The sequence below is a fragment of the Thamnophis sirtalis genome, unplaced genomic scaffold (genome assembly GCF_051295495.1).
Source record: "Thamnophis sirtalis isolate CommonGarterSnake01/CBP01778 unplaced genomic scaffold, rThaSir2_p1.2 scaffold_9, whole genome shotgun sequence".
NCBI classification, from domain to species: domain Eukaryota; kingdom Metazoa; phylum Chordata; class Lepidosauria; order Squamata; family Natricidae; genus Thamnophis; species Thamnophis sirtalis.
The window spans coordinates 79195515-79217942 of NW_028261389.1; the positions used below are offsets into that span (position 1 = coordinate 79195515).

At 44.3% G+C, this 22428-nt stretch overlaps 1 protein-coding gene across 1 annotated transcript in view; it reads right to left on the reverse strand.

Annotated features, from left to right (window-relative positions):
* LOC148044213 (voltage-dependent calcium channel subunit alpha-2/delta-1-like) overlaps positions 1-22428 on the reverse strand; it is a 228767-nt gene that overhangs the window by 71642 nt on the left and 134697 nt on the right. The window contains exon 4 of the mRNA XM_087723069.1: positions 1330-1389. Coding sequence (XP_087579195.1) covers positions 1330-1389 — 60 coding nt within the window. The remainder of the gene's footprint in view (positions 1-1329; positions 1390-22428) is intronic.

Genomic DNA, 22428 nt, shown 5'->3' on the forward strand with positions numbered 1-22428 from the left:
GGCACAGGTTGTGTGTGTGTGTGTGTGTGTGTGTGTGTGTGTGTGTGTAGAGAAGAGAATGTAGAACAGAATAGAATAGAATAGAATATAGAGTAGAGTAGAGTAGAGTAGAGTAGAATAGATTGGAATGTAGAGTAGTGTGTAGAATAGTATAGAATAGAACAGAATAGAATAGAGTGGAATAGAATAGAATGTAGTGTAGTGTAGAGTAGAGTAGAATAGAATAGAATGTAGAGTAGAGTAGAGTAGAATGTAGAGTAGAGTAGAGTAGAATAGAATAGAATAGAATAGAATAGAATGTAGAGTAGAGTAGAATAGAGTAGAATAGAATGTAGAGTAGAGTAGAGTAGAGTAGAGTAGAATAGAATGTAGAGTAGAATAGAATGTAGAGTAGAGTAGAATAGAATGTAGAGTAGAGTAGAATAGAATAGAATAGAATGTAGAGTAGAGTAGAGTAGAATGTAGAGTAGAGTAGAATAGAATAGAATGTAGAGTAGAGTAGAATAGAATGTAGAGTAGAGTAGAATAGAATAGAATAGAATGTAGAGTAGAGTAGAATAGAATGTAGAGTAGAATAGAATGTAGAGTAGAGTAGAATAGAATGTAGAGTAGAATAGAATAGAATAGAATAGAATAGAATAGAATAGAATGTAGAGTAGAGTAGAATAGAATGTAGAGTAGAGTAGAATAGAATAGAATGTAGAGTAGAGTAGAGTAGAATAGAATGTAGAGTAGAATAGAATAGAATAGAATGTAGAGTAGAGTAGAATAGAATGTAGAGAGAAGTAGAATAGAATGTAGAGTAGAGTAGAGTAGAGTAGAGTAGAGTAGAACAGAATAGAATAGAGTAGAGTAGAATAGAATAGAATGTAGAGTAGAATAGAATAGAATAGAATAGAATGTAGTGTAGAGTAGAATAGAATAGAATGTAGAGTAGAATAGAATAGAATAGAATAGAATAGAATATAGAGTAGAGTAGAGTAGAGTAGAGTAGAGTAGAGTAGAGTAGAGTAGAGTAGAATAGAATAGAATAGAATAGAATAGAATAGAATAGAAAGTGGAGTGGAGTGGAGTAGAGTAGAATAGAATAGAATGTGGAGTGGAGTGGAGTGGAGTGGAGTGGAGTGGAATAGAATAGAATAGAATAGAATAGAATAGACTAGAATAGAATAGAATAGAATGTGGGGCAGGACAGGGCAGAACAGAATTCTTTATTGACCAAGTATGATTGTATTTGGTCAATAAAGGAACACAGGGGATTTTAGGAAATAGTGGGTGGGGTGGGGAATAACACCTGGGAAAATCAGTAAAATAAAAACATGAGCTCACCGCAAATTCATCCTGCCACTGATGTTCATTCTGGAATTTTTCTGCTGCTTCAGCAAGACGCTATAAAGAAAAGATGAGAAAAGAAATAACGTGTTAAAACCCTCCTGCAGACATGATAATCATGGATAATAAGGCAAGTGACATTTTCTAATCTTAATATAGTTGGGTGGCTAATCCCAGGATTCCCACAGGAAATAGATGTAATATGTAAGCTAATCTATTATTACCATGCAGTCGTCAAAATCATTAGCCACAGTTCTTAAGAATACAAGCTATTTGAATGTCACTCCTGAAAGGGCCCATGAAAGTTAAAATGTAATTTCGTAGTGCATGAAGTGAGAACGCATTGGATTCAGGTTTTGTTACAAACACATTTAAATCACATTTCCTGAACACCTAATTTTCCTTCCATTTTTTCTTGCTCTTGTCTAATATTTGCTATCTATTTCTCCATAAGGGCGTAACAAATAAAGCAGCAAAGAGAAAATAATCATACAGCAGGGGAAATTGTCGGTAAGAATAAAATTATCATATACAGGTAGCCTTCAATTTAGGACCACAATTGACCCCCAAATTTCTGTGGCTAAGCGAGACAGTAGTTAAGTGAGTTTTGTTTGGGCACTACCTAATAAAATGAAATTCAATGGTGAAAAGAGTCAGGTTCTACATTCAGGCAAGAAAAACGAAATGCACAGGTACAGCATAGGTGGTGCCTTGCTCAATACTAGTAACTGTGAGAGGGATCTTGGAGTCCTAGTGGACAACCATTGAAATAGGAGCCAGCCGTGGGCAGCAGCTGCCAAAAAAGCCAACACAGTTCTAGGCTGCATCAACAGAGGGATTGAATCAAGATCACGTGAAGGGTTAATACCACTTTATAAGGCCTTGGTAAGGCCACACTTGGAATAAGGCATTCAGTTTTGGTCGCCACGATGTAGAAAAGATGTGGAGACTCTAGAAAGAGTGCAGAGAAGAGCAACGAAGAGGGACTGGAGACTAAAACATTTGAAGAACGGTTGCAGGAACTGGGTATGTCTAGTTTAATGAAAAGAAGGACCAGGGGAGACATGATAGCAGTCTTCCAATATCTCAGGGGCTGCCCCAAAGAAGAGGGAGTCAAGCTATTCTCCAAGGCACCTGAGGGCAGAACAAGAAGCAATGGGTGGAAACTAACCAAGGAGAGAAGCAACTTAGAACTGAGGAGAAATTTCCTGACAGGTAGAACAATTCATCAATGGAACAGCTTTTTTGTCCCAACAAAAAAACCTCTTTTATTAATTGACAGTGAATTCTGCTCATTCACCTCCAGCAAAGTCTTTCAAGGGAGGATTTACAGTCACAGACCTTATCTGGCTTGGAGATCTGTCTCTCCCCCCACCCCCCCCAAAAAAGGTAAATGGAGTTTCTTGGTTTATTTTTCCTGGAAAACATTTCGCTTTTATTCCCGCTCTCAATCTCCTTCCTGTTGGGCTAGTGGTTAGAGTGCCTTCCTTCCCCTTCCTTCCTTCCTTTTTCCCATCCTTCCTTCCTTTTTTCCATCCTTCCTCCCTTCATCTTCCTTCCTGTTTTCCTTCCTGTCTTCCTTCCCTCCTTTGTCTTCTTTCTTTCCTTCCTTCATCTTCCTCCCTTCCCTCCAGTCTTCCTTCCTTCCTTCCTTCCTTCCTTCCTTCCTTCATCTTCCTCCATTCCTTCCAGTCTTCCTTCCAGTCCTCCTTCCTTCCAGTCTTCCTTCCTTCCAGTCTTCCTTCCTTCCTTCCCTCCCTCCTTCCTTTCTTCCTTCCTTCCTTCCATCCATCCATCCTCAGGAGATCTTGCCTAATAGCTGTCTTCTTGATAATGGCCACCATTCAGCACGACACAACACCACAAAACAGCGATATCGCTATCAACTATAAATTTAGACCTTATTTTACCATTTGATGTACGGTTTTTATTTTCCTGTGCCCACTAAATTGTAAGTGGCTGAGAGCCTTGGTTAGATTTAGCAGCGTAGGCACTGTGGTAAATAAAAACAAATAAATACTCCTTCCGTATTCCAATAAGTAATGCTTCACACAAAGGAGTCGTTAGAAAATGCAAATATAATTTCTACTTTTCGCTTTCTGAAGGTGCGCGCACATATTTAATAAGGAGAATCGATGTTCCTCCGGCCCTCTATAATTCAGCGAGCCAGCACTTCTTAATGTGGAAACAATTATCTTTTGGAAATGCTGCCTGTGCCTTTAGAAGTTTCTTCCGGACAGGGAGAACAATTAATCCGTGGAACAACCTGCCTCCAGAAGTTGTGAATGCTCCAACACTGGAAGTCTTTAAGAAGAGATTGGACAACCATTGGTCTGAATTGGTATATAGGCAGTCATGGCTAACCTCTTTGTCCTCGTGTGCAAAAATGTATGTGTACTTGTGGCAATGCAATAGCAATAGCAATAGCAATAGCAGTAGACTTATATACCGCTTCATAGGCCTTTCAGGCCTCTCTAAGCGGTTTACAGAGAGTCAGCATATTGCCCCCAACAATCTGGGTCCTCATTTTACCCACCTCGGAAGGATGGAAGGCTGAGTCAACCCTGAGCCGGTGAGATTTGAACCGCTGACCTGCTGATCTAGCAGTAGCCTGCAGTGCTGCTTTTAACCACTGCGCCACCTTGGCTCTTGAATATGAATATGCGTGCGCTCACCCCCATAATGCAATGCATGTGCGACACACGCACACCCATGTGCCACGCTCCCCCTGGGCGTGCACACTCTCCCACCATGTTCCTACATGCATAAACACATCACACACACACGCACACGCACACACACAAACACACACATACACACAATCACTGTGGCCCGTCTTGGGCTTAGCAGGTCTCCCTGAAGCCTCCTGGGACTAAAAATGGGGCACAAGGAGGCGCACCGCAGCCCTCCATGCTCCCCACCCACCCAACCGCATGCATGCACGACACCCTGACACAGACACACACCCGCGCATGCATGCACGCATGGCAGAGATCCAAAAATCAGCCGGTTGGCGGGAGGCGGTGGAGGTGAGCTGGGCGAGGCCTCTGCGTGCGAGCTGTGTGGCACACACCTGGCATAGGTTCTCCATCATGGGTATAGAGCTTGTGGTCTAAGCAGAGGGTTGGTCTAGAAGACCTCCAAGGCCCCTTCCAACTGTGTTATTTCGTTAAATCAGTTCTGGTCTTCAAATGCACAAAAAAGGAATGCTGTATTTTTCGGAGTATAAGACGCACCAAGATTTGGAAGAGGCATTTTTTTTTAAAAAACAAACATGTTTTTGCACTCTGCAGAACTCCTAAAAAGGGTCCGTTTTTTGTGAAAACGGGCCCGTTTTTCATCAAAAAGAAGGCCATGCATAGCCTTTAGGAGGCTTATAGAGTGCTCCTGGGGGCTGGGGGGGGGCAAAAGCAAGCAAAAAACGGCCCGTTTTTCGCTCGTTTCTGCCTTCTCCAGCCCCCAGGAGCACTCTGGAAGCCTCCTAAAGGCTCTGCACGGCCATTTTTCCAAAGTGGGCAAGGTTTCGGGAGGCCCAAAATGTTCCATTCAGTGTATAAGACGCACCCAGGTTTTCACCCTCTTTTTTGAGGGGAAAAAAATGTGCATCTTATACTCCAAAAAGGGTGAGAAAATAGAAAAATCAACCGCCAAATGGGAAGAACGCTATGAGAAAGACGCTTGTGAGTTCTACCCTTGACTTGGAAAACCATCTGAACTTTTCTCGCTGACTTTGAAGAGGGAGATGCAAGTTGAAGAGGCGAAAAAGGAGGAAGGGGGGAGAGAAAGGGGAGGAGAGTCACGTCAACTGTCAGCCTGGGAACTTGGCTAGGCATCCAAAGCTTGGCCTGCGTGCCCCAAGGGATGTGACTAATTCTCCGAAAAGGTTTTCATGCCACTGTCATCGACAGAGAGAAAGAAAGGAAGAAAGAAAAAAAAAACACGGAGGAATTTTATCTGATCTCCAGCTCCCAAGAAGGTTGACGCGGCCTTCAAAACTTGGCGAAATTTTCGGTCCTGTCTTTATCTCTCCTTGACCAGCTGCACTGACAGCCGACGTGAGGTTGGAGGCACCTCACTGTCGTGAAGAGTCCTTTTGTCCTTTCTACAATGGCTTCCTTTTCAATGCCTTGAAAGGGGTCTCCTTGAGGACACCTGGGGGGCAGCCTGGGTCCCATTTACATGAGCTGAAGAGAGAATTCCATCTGTCAAAAATCTGCCGGCACCTAAACCTAAACTATTTTTTTATTAAAAGTCACCAGCTTCTTTGAACAAAGGGACATGTCATCCGATGAAAGGATAGGTCACAAAAGCCTATTTCATTTTTGATATATATATATACACACACACATACATACATACATACATACACACACACTATATATTTATCTCTATATCTATCTATCTATCTATCTATCTCTATCTATCTATCATCTCTCTCTCTCTCTCTCTCTCTCTCTCTCTCTCTCTCTCTCTATATATATATATATATATATATATATATATATATATATATATACTTAAAGTCATATATATATATATATACTTCCTTTATTTATTTATCAGCACAAATAAAAACACACATATATATATATATATATATATATATATATATATATATATATATATATAGAGAGAGAGAGAGAGAGAGAGAGAGAGAGAGAGAGAGAGTATCTCTATATCTATCTATCTATCTATCTATCTATCTATCTATCTATCTATCTCTATCTCTCTATCATCTCTCTATATCTATCTATCTATCTCTATCTCTCTATCATCTCTCTATATCTATCTATCTATCTCTATCTCTCTATCATCTCTCTATATCTATCTCTATCTCTCTATCATCTCTCTATCATCTCTCTATCATCTATCTATCTATCTATCTATAAAAGGCAACAGTATTGGGTTTCTGTCTGGATGGTCTCTTGTGACGAGCCGAAGGATAGAGAATGGAAGTGTGATCTTCCTCCCATATTTGGGCATACCGGGGGTTGTGACTTTAAATATACACACACACACAAACACACACACACAAACACACACACACACACACACACACACACACACACACACACACACACACACATATATATATATATATATATATATATATATACACACACACACACACACACACACACACACACACACATATATATATATGTTGTATTTGTGCTGATAAATAAATAAAGGGAGACTAGTATAGATCTATTTCAAGCTATTTAGCTCTCATCAGCTAGCCATACCCTTACTGGGATTTGATGGCTAGCTGATGAGAGCTAAATAGCTTGAAATAGATCTATACGTCTCCCTTTATTTATTTATCAGCACAAATACAACACAAATGTAACAAAGGCAACAGTAAAAATATTGGATTTCTGTCTGGATGGTCTCTTGTGACGAGCCGATAGACAGAGAAAGGAAGCTTCCTCCCATATTTGGACATACCAGGGGTTGTGACTCCTGGTCCCGAGAAAAACCCCTTTTATTCATTGGCTGTGAATTCCGCTCCTTCACATCCAGCAAAGTCTTTCAAAGGAGGATTTACAGTCACAGACCTTATCTGGCTTGGAGAGCTGCCAGGCCAATATCTGCAGAACTTGGCCAGGAGTCTCCAAGAGTCACGAACCAATTAAGCGAACTAATTGTCTCCTGCAAACTCCACTCCCCTTTTGCTCCTCTTTTATTTCCTCTGGGAGGGGCCCTTCATCGTCCACCTGTGGCCTTACTCCCAAGTCAACCCCTGTTCTTTAGCTCTTCCCTTCATCTGGCAACTCTGCGTATGCGCACACTGGGAACAGGCTCCAGCTGTTCTTCTGCTTCACTGATGTCTGACTCCGAAGGCAATTGATAACTGGCATACGGCTCTGGCCCCCTCTCTGCCTCCGACACAGAGCCTTCATCAGAGCCTTCCCCAGACTCCAGGACTGGCACATCTTCCTCCCCAACCTCCTCACTGTCCGAATCTGCTGCCAGCTCCACTGGCCACTGGCGGGCCACAACTCCATGTTCCTCTTCATGGCATCCAGTAAGTAACAAAAGCCAATTCTTTACTCCTGATTAATTCCTACTGACAAGTCTTAGCGCACGCGTCAATTAAAAGGAAGTAGAATCCTAAATCCTGGAGCATTAAAATGTCCCGTAAAGCGATTCTTTTTTTCCATCCCATAGAATGAGATCATTAGAAAGCCATTATACATACATGAAGCAAACATCACACGGTACAATACGGGCCCTGGGAGTTCCCTCGCTGGATTTGGAATCCTGTTTCCCAGCGAAATTAGATTATCGCCATAAAATGCTTTACATTCGACACAGCATGGGGTGAGCCAAATTGGATCTAAGAGCGGCTCTCCGAAGGACATTTTTTGCTTAACTAATCAAGTTGCCTTCACTGAAGTGCTAAAGGGAAACAGCTCACCCTGCCTAGATGTTGTCGGTTATTTTTATTTGTTTTCTTTTTATATTTGGCACTGTAAAAATGAAAAACACAATATGTTTATTTGATTATTTTTACGTTTCCTGGAAAGCCTTAAATGTATGTCTCACTCGCTCCTTTTTTTCTTTTTCTTATTGTCTTCCTTCCTTCCTTTCCTTCCTTCCATCTCTTTTTCCCTTACTTTCTTCTTTCTTCCATCCATCCTTCCCTTTTCCCCTTTCTTTCCTTTCTTCTTTCTCCTTTTCCTTCCTTCCCACCTATTTACCTTCCTTCCTTCCTGTGTTTCCCTTCCTTCCCTTTTTCCCTTCTTACCTTCCTTCTTTCCTTTTTCCTTCCTTCCTTTCTTCCTTCCCTTTTCCCCTTATCTTCTTTCCTTTCTTCCATCTATCCTTCCTTCCCTTTCCCCCTTTCTTTCCTTTCTTCTTTCCCCTTTTCCTTCCTTCCTTCTTTCCCACCTACCTACCTATCTACCTTCCTGTGTTTTCCTTCCTTCCTTTCTTCCCTCCCTTTTCCCCTTCTTATCTTCCTTCCTTTCTTCCCTCCCTTTTCCCCTTCTTATCTTCCTTCCTTTCTTCCATCTATCCTTCCTTACTTTTTCCCCTTTCTTTCCTTTCTTCTTTCCCCTTTTCCTTCCTTCCTTCTTTCCCACCTACCTACCTATCTATTTTCCTATGTTTCCCCTTCTTCCCTTTTCCCCTCTTCCCTTCCTTCTTTCCCTTTTTCCTTCCTTCCTTCTTTCCATTCTGCTCAACCAATTCAATTTCCAACTTTATATCACCTTGCTAAAAAAAACATTTTACATCAACTACCATTAAACATACTTAGAAGCCCAGAAAGACAGCTCCATATTTTCCTTCCACCTCCAGGAATTCCTCCAAATCAATCAATGAGGCCAGACACTCTCTCTCAGCCCTAGGAAAGAGACAATGGCCAAACACTTTTGAAAACATTCCCAAGAAAACTGCAGGGGCTGTCCAGAATTGGACCTGACTAAACGGAAGGGGAAAAAATGGTTCACCGACAAATGTGTGCTCGACAAAAGCGCGCTGACAAAACCGCGGGGAGAAAAGTGTGAGTTTGAAATCGCGGCAAAGAATGAGGACAGAAGCGTGCCGACAACAGCGCACCGACAGAAGCGCGCTCTTAACCTAACTCTAAAGGTAACCCTAAACGGAACCCTAAACCTAACCCTAATCCTAACCCTGAACCTAACCCTTAACCTAACTCTAAACCTAACCCTGAACCTAACTCTAAACTTAACCCTAAACCTAACCCTAAACCTAACTCTAAACTTAACCCTTAACCTAACCCTAACCCTAACCCTAACCCTAACCCTAACCCTAACCCTAACCCTAACCCTAACCCTTACCTTAACCATAATGGTGCTTCTGTCAGCGCTCTTTTGTCGGCGCGACTTTGTGGGCGCGCTATCAACATCGCGGTTTTATCGACGCGGTTTTGTCGGCGCGCTGTTGTTGGGTCACGGAAAAAACAACCCTACTAATGGATACAATTGTGCCTCTGTCTCTTCTTAATATATTTGACTGTAAATATATTTTACAATATTTATATGCAACGTATGAGTGAAATCTTCCTCTCGTGCGCCCACACACTCTCTCCCCCGAAAGGCTTGCATAGGCTTCTTGCAATATTTTATGCAACGCGATGCATGAATGTTTCATGGCAATTTTATCATATTACCACGGACAATTCTCTCCTCTAATACTTGAGGCGGAAAAGTTTCCTAACGGGAAAAATGAAACAGAAATGTATTTATATGCATGTTCAATTTTGAATGACTAAGACACCACTTAGCCCACGAAGCTCTGGGAAAGATCTCCCATATTTTAATGAAGGAATGTGCTCTTTGTTTGCGGATTGGCACCCTTTGTGTGAACACTGATGACTAATTCACAATGCAAAACTAGGCATAAGTACTCAGAACTTAACTACCAGGTACATCTGTATTGCATCGTAGACTAAAAGGACATGGACATCTGTTGTGGCCCAGCAGGAGCCGTTGGAGCTGCCACCAGACTCCGACAACGAGGGGCCCTATGAGTCGGCTCGGGAGGATGTGGAGGACCCTGGACAGGGTTCCAACTTTGAGCAGGGCGCAGAGAGGCTGGTTGGCTACCAGGAGGCGCCTGCGCCTTGGACCACTGGGGAGGAAACAAGGGCGAGTGAGCCGGATGCCAGCATTGAGTTGTTCCTGGATGCCCGGCACCGAAGAGCTAATAGGCGTCAGGAACAGTTGCGCAAGTACAGGAGGTAATTGCACTCAGCTGGTGGTCATTAGGCTCCTCTCCGGACTATAAACTGCTTGTGCACACGCCCCTCTTGCAGAAGTCAACGCAGGAATTAATGTCGGAGAACATTATTGTGAGCTTGGCAGGCTGGATTGCTGCCAAGCCTTATCTGTGCTGGATTGCTGCCAAGGACCTGTCTGTCTGTTAATTAAATGCCGTAACTTATCTTTGGCTTGGAGTGTGTTGGTGTGGGACGAGGGGGGGGGGGTCAGAACACACATCTGTCTACGGAGATCCTCAGTCATCCAGGTCATGGTTGTCCTAAAAGCATTTTCTCAAATGGCAAATGGACTTTCCTTATTTTTCCTTGAAGACGTTTGGCTTCTCATCCAAGAAGCTTCTTCAGTTCCGAAGAAGGAAAAAACCAAATCCAGTTGCCTTTTGAAAAAGCGAACGCATCTACAGTATATTTTAAGGTGAGCAACTGTTATGGGTTCACATGAATCCTCCCAGTCGAAGAGTAGTAAAGTGATTGACCAGATCAGATTGACCACTAGAAAATTCTGTCTCACCTCCAGGAGACCATGAGCAGGTAAGGCAATGAGTAGCCGTGTTTACACAGGGTGACCATCCCAATAACTCAGACAAACAACTACAAAGGAGAGTTCCTTGTTCCTCTCTGAGCTTGGCTGTTTTCCTGCAGATGTTACATTACCCGAACTATGTAACATCACCAGTAATGAAACATCTGCAAGAAAATAACCAAGCTCAGAGACCACTAAAGACCCCACAGCTGGACCCTGGGGTACAAATATTCTCCTTTATGGGTAACCGCGAAGGGTTCTACAAAGCCGACCACTGCATCTTCTTGAGAAGAAGGAGTTTTAGCAGCTCCCTTCGATGACTAAAGGGAGGCGGTAGCTCAGTGGCTAAGATGCTGAGCTTGTTGAGCAGAAAGGTCGGGAGTTCGGCGGTTCGAATCCCTAGCGCCGCGTAACGGAGTGAGCTCCCGTGACTTGTCCCAGCTTCTGCCGACTTAGCAGTTCGAAAGCACGTAAAAAATGCAAGTAGAAAAATAGGGACCACTTTTGGTGGGAGGGGAACAGCAGGCTCTCACCCATAATGCAATGCATAATGCAATGCATGTGTTCCCTGCCCCCGCCCATCTGTGCATGATCTCCCATGTGTCCTCTTCCTGTGCACTCCCCATGCTCCCTGCCCCATGCTCTGTGCCCTGCCCCCCTTAGATTCTGTTCTGTTCAGTTCTGTTTCCATTCCATTCCCTCCCCTCCACTCCCTGTTCTGTTCTGTTCTATTCTATTCCATTCCATTCCCCTCCCCTCTCCTGTTCTGTTCCCTTCCCTTCTACTCCATTCCATGTTGTTCTGTTCTGTTCTGTTCTGTTCCATTCTCTCCCCTCCCCTCCACTCCCTGTTCTGTTCTGTTCTATTCCATTCCATTCCCCTCCCCTCTCCTGTTCTGTTCCCTTCCCTTCTACTCCATTCCCTGTTGTTCTGTTCCATTCCATTCCACTCCCCTCCCCTGTTCTGTTCTGTTCCCTTCCATTCCACTCCACTCCCTGTTGTTCTGTTTTGTTATGTTCTGTTCCGTTCCATTCCCTTCCACTCCACTCCACTCCACTCCCCTGTTCTGTTCTATTCCCTTCCACTCCACTCCCTGTTCTGTTCTGTTCTGTTCTATTTTCTATTCCATTATTCCATTCCATTCCCCTCCCCTGTTCTGTTCCCTTCCCTTCCACTCCACTCCCTGTTGTTCTGTTCTGTTCTGTTCCCTTCCACTCCACTCCACTCCCCGTTCTATTCTGTTCTGTTCTGCTCTGTCCCATTCTCTAGTCTAATCTAGTCTAGTCTTATTCTATTCCTGGGAGGATCTAAGGCTAACAACAGTTTAACTCTAGCCCTTCCTCCTCCTCCTCCTTTTCCTTTCTTCCTTCTTTCTCAAACCTTCCTCCCAGTGGTTCAAAGGACTTTTTTTCCCCCATCCTGTAATTCTCAACCTTGAATCCGGGGCAGCTGCTGATTGTTGACAAGCAGGGTCAACCCTGCCTTAATAAACTCCCACCCTCAACTCATCCGATAACCCCCGCCCCCCCCCATGAATCTCAACTAGGCTAATTCAACACAGAAAATTGAAAACTCAACGTCTTAAGGCCGGGTCGTCAATTTTGATCAGCATCCCAAATATGCATTCCCTCGTCTTATCGGGCCTGGCGAAAATTGAGATCTGGTGTTCCTATGACAATCTGTTCATCAAAAGGCTCCAGATTGAGAGATGAGACGAGAGAATACTACAGCAGCAGCACTTTTAAAGGGAGAGCAGAAGAGGGTAAGTAATGGCCTTGCAAATCTGGGCTGACAGGCTGAGATAGCATCTTGCAAGGAACAGCTTATCCAGTCTGGAAAAGATATTACTCCTTTTGAGACAAAAATTCGGGGTTTTTTTTTGTTTGTTTCAATCGCCTTTCTTTTTTATATTAAAAAAACAACATGTTACCCATCTATGCTACTACAATTCAATCACTAGAAGGAGGAGGAGGAGGAGGAACAGGAGGAGGAGGGGGAAGGAGGAGGAGGGGGAGGAAGAGGAGGAGGAGGAAGAGGAGGAAGAGGAGCAGGAGGAGGAGAAGGAGGACAGTGGGGTCCTTGGTGCTTTCTGAGCTCGACTGTTTTCTTGCAGATGTTTCATTATCCAAACTAAATAACATCATCAGTACTAGAAGGGAGGAGGAGGAGGAGGAGGAGGAGGATTGGGGGGGGAGGCCTTGGTGCTCTCTAAGCTTGGCTGTATTTTTGCAGACATTTCATTACCCAACTAGGTAACATAATCAGTGCTAGAAGGCAGAGGGGCTTCTAGGGAGGAGGAGGAGAGGAGGAGGAGGGGGAGGAGGAGGAGGAACAGGAGGAGGAGGGGGAGGGGGAGGAGGAAGAGGGGGAGGAAGAGGAGCAGGAGAAGGAGGAGGAGGAGGAAGAGGAGGAAGAGGAGGAGGAGGAGGAGGAGGAGGAGGAACAGGAGGAGGAGGGGGAGGGGGAGGAGGAAGAGGGGGAGGAAGAGGAGCAGGAGAAGGAGGAGGAGGAGGAAGAGGAGGGGAGGAGGAGGAGGAACAGGAGGAGGAGGGGGAGGGGGAGGAGGAAGAGGGGGAGGAAGAGGAACAGGAGGAGGAGGGGGAGGAGGGGGGAGGAAGAGGAGGAGGAGCAGGAGGAGGAGGAAGAGGAGGAGGAGGAGTAGGAGGAAGAGGAGGAGCAGGAGAAGGAAGAGGAGGAAAAGGAGAATACTTTAGTTGCTATGTCATTCTAAGGATGACATTGAGATGGTGGCAAACCAATTCAATAAATACATTACTAAGTAAGTAAATAGTAGCATAATTTGAACAATGAGTATCAAATGAGGCCAAGATAAGGTTTTTAATGACATTTCGTGGTTTGAACCCTGTCATTTAGATTAGATAACTAGATTTAGTTATCTACTTAGATTTAAACCAGTCACGCTATTGACCTCTCAAGCATCAGCTAAACATTAACAGAGTTGGAAGGGACCCCGGAGATCTTCTAGTCCAACCCCCTGCTCAAACAGGAGAGCCTAAACCATTTCAGACAAGTGGTTGTCCAACCTCTTCTTAAAAACCTCCAGTGTTGGAGCATCCATAACTTCTGGAAGCAAGTTGTTCCACTGATTAATTGTCCTCACTGTCAGGAAATTTCTCCTCAGTTCTAAGTTGCTTCTCTCCTTGATTAGTTTCCACCCATTGCTTCTTGTCCTACCCTCAGGTGCTTTGGAGAATAGCTTGACTCCCTCTTCTTTGGGGCAGCCCCTGAGATATTGAAACACTGCAATCATGTCACTCCTGGTCCTTCTTCTCATTAAACTAAACATACCCAATTCTTGCAACGGATGGAAACTAATCAAGGAGAGACGCAACCTGGAACTCAAGAGAGAATTCCTAACAATGAGGACAATTAACCAGTGGAACAGCTTGCCTCCAGAAGTTGTGAGTGCTCCTTCACTGGGGTTTTTTTTAAGAAGAGGCTGGACAACTACATGTCTGAAATGGTATAGGGTCTCCTGCTTGAGCAGGGGGTTAGACTAGAAGACCTCCAAGGTCCCTTCCAGCTCTATTCCACATTTAAATAACATCTTTTCCCTGCGAGATCACAGAGGGCAGGTAGATGCTATTCAATTTTCTTTAGTTGCCAACTCCGAAGCAAACTCCTCCTTTTTCAATCACCTGCTGCCACTTTCTTCACGGCAAACCATTCCGCCGAAATATTAACTAGGAAATAACGTTATCCCCCCCACCCCCCTCTGGAGTCGGGCGAGATATGGATCAAATTATTTTGCCTTGTAAATATATCAAAGCGACACTCGGCTGATGGTTTAAGAACTTCAAAGCTATTCGGAGGCAGATCCCGAAAACAAAACGCGCAAAGAAAGATGGCATTCACCTTTGATGCCAACTGTGCCAACGGGGGGAAAAAATTCCACAGCTGGCAAATTGCCCCCCCCCTTTTTTTTTTTTGCAACCCAGCTTAATTTATTAGATAAAAGCAAACAATATCTGGTGCATCCTTTCGGTGCCCGGATTTTTATGCTATCTCCCCCGCGCTAATAAAAACTAATCAGGTTTCCCAATTAGCTGTCCTTTCTCAACATCTGCAGATGTGTAATTATGTAGACTAGGAATAAATTGTGTTTTTTTTTTTAAGCACAAAAGGATTCTTCCCTATGAAAAGGACTAATTACTCAACAGAACAATGGCTCCTTTCAGCTTTCCATCAGAGAGGCATAAACTGTGGCTATTTAATCAGGAGGAAACGTCATTAAGTTTGTGCAAATTTAATTGCTAAAGAGTGTATTTGGATAGCAGTTTGAGATTGCCATTCATATCACATGGCGAACTAACTTCATTCCGAGTTCCTCGCCGTCTGATTATATTTCAGACAAATATAATTAAGGATTTGTACGGCGGATTGCTGAATAAACACAGCTACGTCTCATATTGCTTTTCAATGGAATTGGCCTTTCAGAACTTTATTTTCGATGAAAAGAAGGGCAAGGGTTGGCATGATAGCAGTCTTCCAATATTTGAAGGGCTGAAAAAGAGGGAGTCAAGCTATTCTGCAAAGCATCCAAAGTCCGGACAAGAAGCAATGGGGGGAAACTAATCAAGGAGAGAAGCAACCTAGAACTAAGGAGGAATTTCCCAAAAGTTGACCAGTGGAACAACTTGCCTCCAGAAGTTGTGTGTGCTCCATCACTGGAGGTTTTCAAGAAGGGATTGGACAACCATTTGTCTGAAATGGTATAGGGTTTTCCCCACTTATGCAGGGGGTTGGACTAGAAGACCTCCAAGGCCCCGTCCAACTCTATTACTCTTGTTAACCGAAGGAAACAAGGCCTTTAATTATATGTTTCTGATAAGACCCCAATTGTCTTCCAGATCAGCAACATGGTGCCCATTTTCCCAGACCAAAATAAGATTGTCAAAGCAGGAAGAAAATCAATTTTTACAGATCATTTCAGGTGCCATGCTGTTTCTAGATGACTTCAAATCATACCAGCCACTTATAGGCTTCCTAAAACCTGAGCACATTTCAAAGAAACTTTCTATTACATCCAAAGGCGCATCGATCGATGTCTCTAGGTGGATTGCGCTGATAATAAGGGGGGGTGGATTGATGCTAGAGATTAGCAACATCTTTTTTCCACCCCAAGATTATCAGTGCAATCCACCTAGAGACATCGATCAATGCACCTTTGGATGCAATAGAATCTTTCTTTTAAATGTGCTCAGATTTTGCAACACGATAGCTTACTGCTGGTTTATTTTATTTTTTAAATTAAAGTAATAATTAGTGTGCTGGGGGAATAGAACCTCGCTGGCACCACAAAAGCTATCTGAATGCACAATGCATATTGTGCGTCTCTGAGCATCAAATTGCAAGGTCTGATTTAATCAAGTCCAAACATCGTAATATCAGTTTCGTTTTTCAACAAGCCATGGAAATAATCCAAAATGTGTGATAGCTAAAACTCTACAGCTAGAATGGAGTTTTATTTTTCCAGCCCGTTTTGTTCCCCCAATGCCTCTTCTGTCCATCACCTCCATTCTCTCCTTCCAAAAATCAAAGTACAATTTGTCTGAAATTTGAAAAGAAAGATTTCTGAAAAGCAAATTAGTCCTTAAAAAAAGAGAGGGAGAGAATTAATGTTAGCTGGAGTTTAGAGCTTTGTAAACAGGCTGGATGCATTCATGCTGTTTTTTCCAGCAAAAGGTGTTTAATTAAGGAAGTCTCACATTTCCTGCCTTTAAAAAAAAAATCTCACTTTCTAACACAAGGAAGATCCCCAAGCATAGATTTTATCTTCTTATATTTTGTATATGATGATTGGGGGACTGGAGACTAAAACATATGAAGAACGCTTGCAGGAACTGGGTATGTCTAGTTTAATAGAAAGAAGGACCAGGGGGAGACATGATAGCATCTTCCAATATCTCAGGGGCTGCCCCAAAGAAGAAGGAGTCAAACTATTCTCCAAGGCACCTGAGGGTAAAACAAGAAGCAATGGGTGGAAACTAATCAAGGAGAGAAGCAACTTAGAACTGAGGAGAAATTTCCTGACAGTGAGAACAATTAATCAGTGGAACAGAAGTTGCCACCAGAAGTTGTGAATGCTCCAACACTGGAAGTCTTTAAGAAGATGTTGGATAGCCATTTGTCTGAAACGGTATAGGGTTTCCTGCCTAGGCAAGGGGTTGGACTAGAAGACCTCCAAGGTCCCTTCCAACTCTGCTATTGTATTGTATTGTATTTAAGAGCCTTTTTATTGCTGTTTCATTTCGGGGTTTCTAACCAAATTTGGATTTTCCGGTTGCCAGCAGGGTGTGTTTGGTTCACACATACACAACATTTGGGGAACCCAAGACTGAACAGACCAGCGAATAATATGAATATAACAGGGGAACGTTTTTAGAACATGAGAGTCGAAGAAGCTTCTTGGATGAGAAGCAAAACGTCTTTAGAGAAAAACAAGGAAGTCTAGTTGCTTCTTGGAAAAGCATCTTTGGGACAACCATGGATGATTGAGAATCTCCAAAGATTTCTTTAGAACATAGAATAATAGAGTGGGAAGGGACCTCAGAGGTCTTCTAGTCCAACCCCTGCTCGAGCAGGAGACCTTATATTATTTGAGACAAATGGTTGCCCGGCCTTTTTTTTTTAAGCCTCCAGGGATGAAACTTCTACAATTTTTGGTCGCAAGCTCTTCAATCAGAATAAAGCTGGAAGGGACCTCAGAGGTCTTCTAGTCCAACCCCCTGCTCAAGCAGGAGACCCTACACAATGTCAGACAAGTGGCTGTCCAGTCTCTTCTTAAAAGTCTCTAGCGATGGGACCTCCCTCTTGTACTTTAAAGAGCCAAGGTGGCGCAGTGGTTAGGGTGCAGTACCGCAGGCCACTTCAGCTGACTGTTATCTGCAGTTCAGGGGTTCAAATCTCACCGGCTCAAGGTTGACTCAGCCTTCCATCCTTCCGAGGTGGGTGAAATGAGGACCCGGATTGTTGGGGGCGATGTGCTGACTCTGTAAACCGCTTAGAGAGGGCTGAAAGCCCTATGAAGCGGTATATAAGTCTAACTGCTATTGCTATTGCTATTGCTACTTTAACTCCCCTTTTATTAAACTAAATTTAGATAAATTATAACATTCCTTGTTCATTCATAAGCTAATTGAAATTTCTTAGTCCGATATTTATTTTGAATGTAGTCAATCCATCTTCTCCATTCCAACTTGTATTTCTCATCTGAATGGTCCTTCAAGTATGCTGATATTTTAGCCATCTCTGCTAAGTTTACTACTTTTAATGTCCATTCTTGAATGGTAGCCAATTCTTCCTTTTTCCAGTACTGCGCCACCAACAATCTTGCTGCCGTTATTAAGTTCAGAATCAAATTAGTCTCTATAACTGTACAGTCTGTAATTATACCTAGCAAGAACAACCGAGGAGTGAACTTTATCCTCTTTTTAAGAATGTTTTGAATAATCCACCATATTTTTATCCAAAATGCTTTAACTTTTTTACAAGTCCACCATACATGATAATACGTTCATGGGAAGCAATTTCTACTGTTCTACTGCAGACCATCAAAATCTTACCATGTGCTCAGGGCTGGTACTTACTTATCTCCCCTACTGGTTGACAAATGTGAGCACATGTGCATGCATGCGCTCACTTTGGTCACACGGACCACCGCCGCACAGGTGCTAAGCCTTGTGTGAATGTGCTTTCCGCTTAAAATAGGGCCTAAATGGGATGCCATAGAGATGGGGCGGGGCAGTGGGAGGGGGCCACCTGTGATTTCCGCCACTGGTTTGATCGAACCAGTCCAAACCCGTGGAAGACCACCTCTGCGTGTGGTAAAATGAACATCTGTAAGTAGAGGAACTACGTAGGGTATATAAGCACTATAGGCGCTGAACATATTGAGGATATCAAGGCAAATTTGTTGGTATGTGACGCTAAATAAACTTATTTCATCATGGTGTTAAACATCCAATGCATTAGAGCATGTAAAAACTTTACACTAGAGCAGATTGTCATAGTTTGCAAAAAAAAAAATAATAATCACATGACCCCGGGATTCTGCGAGGGATGCCCTAATTAAATCATGAGCCTCGAGCCAAGCTTCAAAAGAAATCCAGTCATTTATAAGGAGCTTCATGTCGGCACGTTCCCAAATGATATCAGTTCTGATCCCATGTAATTTACGGCCCAATTATGACCCTGTTTCCCCCCCCTCCCTCCCCAAGGGTGTGTCATCAATCACATTCACCAGTGGTGCAATTTCGCAGGTTGTAAATATCACTCCCCTCCGGCTGCTATTAGTAACCCTGGGATACAGCCTTGAGAGATAAAAGTCTGGAAGGTGCCTCTGTCTTTTGCCGCCATGCCATTTCATCGGTTTCCCATCCCTCCTTTCCTATGGCAACTCGAGAGCAGGCCAGGGATGCTTTGCAAGATGACAATAAGTACATGCCAGTTGCTAAGCATTCCAAATTTTGATCCCGCGACCTTGGGGATGCTGCAGCGGGTGGGAAAAACACAAGTCCCTTTTTTTCAATGCCGTTGTAACTTCGAACAGTCACTAAATGAATGTTTCTAAATTGGGGGCTACCTGTATACTTTTATTATGAGCTACATAGCTCGTATGGATTTTATAAATAGGTATTTTGTGAATGGTCCTCTCTAGCTCTTTACCTAAGAGCTGCTAATGTCGTCTTTTAATCAGAAAATACTCTTCTTTACTATTTCTTCCCTTTCGCAAAGTATTACTTACTAATCGTCCATTTTTAATCAAGCCAAGATTTCGCCCACATCCCAATAAACTGCATTTCTCCTTAACAAACCAAACGACTGAATTTGCAGAGAAAGTCAGCGAATTAAGCAATTATAACATTCCTTCAGCAGGGAACAATCCCAAATGCAATCGGCAGCATGAGCAGTATGAATGCAGGCAGTCCTCGACTTACGACCACAATTTCGAGGCCAGAATTGATGTCGCTGAATGAGACCTTTGCGAAGTGAGTTCCCCCCCCCACCGTTTTTTTAATGACTTTCCTCCCTGCTTCTTGTTAAGCGAATCCCTGCCGTTCTTAAATCAGCCAAGCGGCTCTTAAGGGAGACATTTGTTCGGTGAGTTTGCTCCAGCTGGACGACCTTTCCTGCCCACTTGTTGCTAAGTGAATCACTGCTAATTGATTAGTTAGTCACCCGGTTGTTAAGTGAATCCAGCTTCCGCACTGAGTTGCTTGTCAGAAGGTCGCAAAAGGGAGGATTGCAACCGGAGATAGATATGAACTGGTAGTCCAGCATCCGAATCTAAATCATGTGACCATGGAGGAGGATCAGGGGTGGGTTTCTCGCCCCGTTCCAACCAGTTCGGTTGGAACGGGGCCGGCGGCGTCCTCGTGCACGCGCGTAGTGCACGCATGTGTACTAGCGTCTGCGCGACGCTCCAGCTGCTCCTGGATGATCGCGCAGGCACTGTATGCATTCTGCGCATGCGTGGAAGCGCAGAACTCGTCAAAACCGGGTAAGGACCGCGGGCGGGCGGGCGCGGCCTTCGCTGTTCCCGGAAGTTACTTACTTCCGGGTTCGGCGACCAACCGGTTCGCAGGGACCGCCGCGAACCGGTTGAAACCCACCCCTGAGGAGGATGCAACGGTCATAAGTGTGAAAAATTGTCATTAACCACCTTTTTTTTAGGGCTGTCGTCACTTCGAATGAACTTTTGTAATTACTCGGACTCCCTGTATTAAATTTTATAGTTGGACGAGGGAGGCGTGGATAATTCCTAGCTCAGAATGTCATCCAGCTTTTATGACCAAAAAAAATAAAAAATCATTCCCTTCTTCGTCTTCCTTTTTTTAAAAAAAACCTCAAATGGCAGGCGTCTCCCCAACAGCTATTCAAGCTGTCGAAATTATAATGGCCGTGAGTAACATCCTGACTTCACGCTGTCAATCAGATGGAGAGCTTGACAAGTGACATCTAAACATCTTCTCATTTCAAGGCTGGGGTATTGGCCACTTAATTGAGGCAAAGGACGACAGCTGGGCAGAGGAAAAGAAGGCACTCGAGAGGCAAGACTCTGACACAGTCGCAACAAATGCGAGAAAATCGCTGATGTGACGTATATTTAAATGCAGCGTCAAACCCTCGAGGCTAACGTTCTTACTGATGGCTTCAATATGACCAGCTTCTGTTTTTAAACGATTGCATGTCAAAGCTACAATTTAAAAATAAATAAATAAATAAAAAGCAGCTTGTCCACACTGGCCAATTGGAGAAATTGTGTATTTGTGTTGTGGCCTCATCAGCTGCCGACCCCTCCAGCAGCCAAATCAGAAGAAGAGGAGGAGGAGGAGGAGGAGGGGGAGGAGGAGTCAGCATCAACGCAATCTGGGGGCTACGAGAGGGAAGAGGGAATGGAGTTGTAAGAGAGAGAGAGAGAGGCAAGAGGTGGGTCCTGGGAGTCTGTCAGCCCTCAGATGGAGAGTCAACAGCCCCCAGGTCTGGAGGTGGCTGATGAGGAAGAGGAGGAACGGCTGGGTCCAGTGACTGACGCGCAGATGCACAGAAGGCAGAGGAGAGGAGAGCAGTGGAAATCTATGGGCCGGTCCTTGGGACGGAAGAGCCACCGCTGCTAGCAAAGCCCCACACTAGCTCTGGGGATAAAAGACAGGGGGTGTGGCTGATGAGGAAGAGGAGGAACAGCTGGGTCCAGTGACTGACGCGCAGATGCACAGAAGGCAGAGGAGAGGAGAGCAGTGGAAATCTATGGGCCGGTCCTTGGGACGGAAGAGCCACCGCTGCTAGCAAAGCCCCACACTAGCTCTGGGGATAAAAGACAGGGGGTGTGGCTGATGAGGAAGAGGAGGAACAGCTGGGTCCAGTGCCTGATGCACAGATGCACAGAAAGCAGAGGAGAGCAGTGGAAATCTATGGGCCAATCCTTGGGACAGATGAGTCACCGCTGCTAGTGAAGCCCTACCTTAGCTCTGGGGATAAAAGGCAGGGGGTGGAGATGAACAGATGTGGCAGACAACTGTTCATCTCCCTGCCAGATGGATTTTGTTAGCCTGCGAGAGAAACGTTTTGCTGTGGCTGCTGGCACTCCTAATAAAGGAACTGTTGAGTTAACTTCAGAGGGATTGTGATGCTTGGGGAGCTGGGTCAGAACAGGAGGCTAGTTTTAAAGGAAAGACATAACCGCGAGGGGTCTCTTTATAGGAATGCAAAGTGGTTCTTCTGAGCTGAAGATCATTTTTTCCCCCCACCTGCTCCCTCCCAATGCAAAGCCAACCCTGCCCTTTTGTTGCATAGCAATTTTGAAACCCAAAGCTTTGTTACAGTTGCTGTTGTTACTTGCAAAGTCATGTTCCACCCATTGCAACTTCATGCACCATGTTCCTCCAGGCCTTCCCATCCTCTAGCATCTTCTGGAGTCCATTGAAGCTCACACCGACTGCTTCGGTGACTCCATCCAGCCACCTCCTTCTCTGCCGTCCCCTTCTTCTTCTTCTGCCCTCCATCCTTCCCAGCATGAGGCTCTTCTCCAGGGAGTCCTTCCTTCTCATTAGGTGGCCAAAGTCTTTGAGTTTCCTCTTCAGGATCTGGCCTTCTAAAGAGCAGCCAGGGTGGATCTCCTCCAGGACTGACCGGTTGGATGGCCTTGCAGTCCAAGGGACTCAATGCAGGAGTCTTCTTCTCCAGCACCAGAGTTCAAAGGCCTCCATTCTTTGGCGCTCAACCTTCCTTATGGTCCAACCTTCACAGCCATCCATTGCAACTGGGAAAACCACAGCCTTGGCTAGACACACTTTTGTTGCCT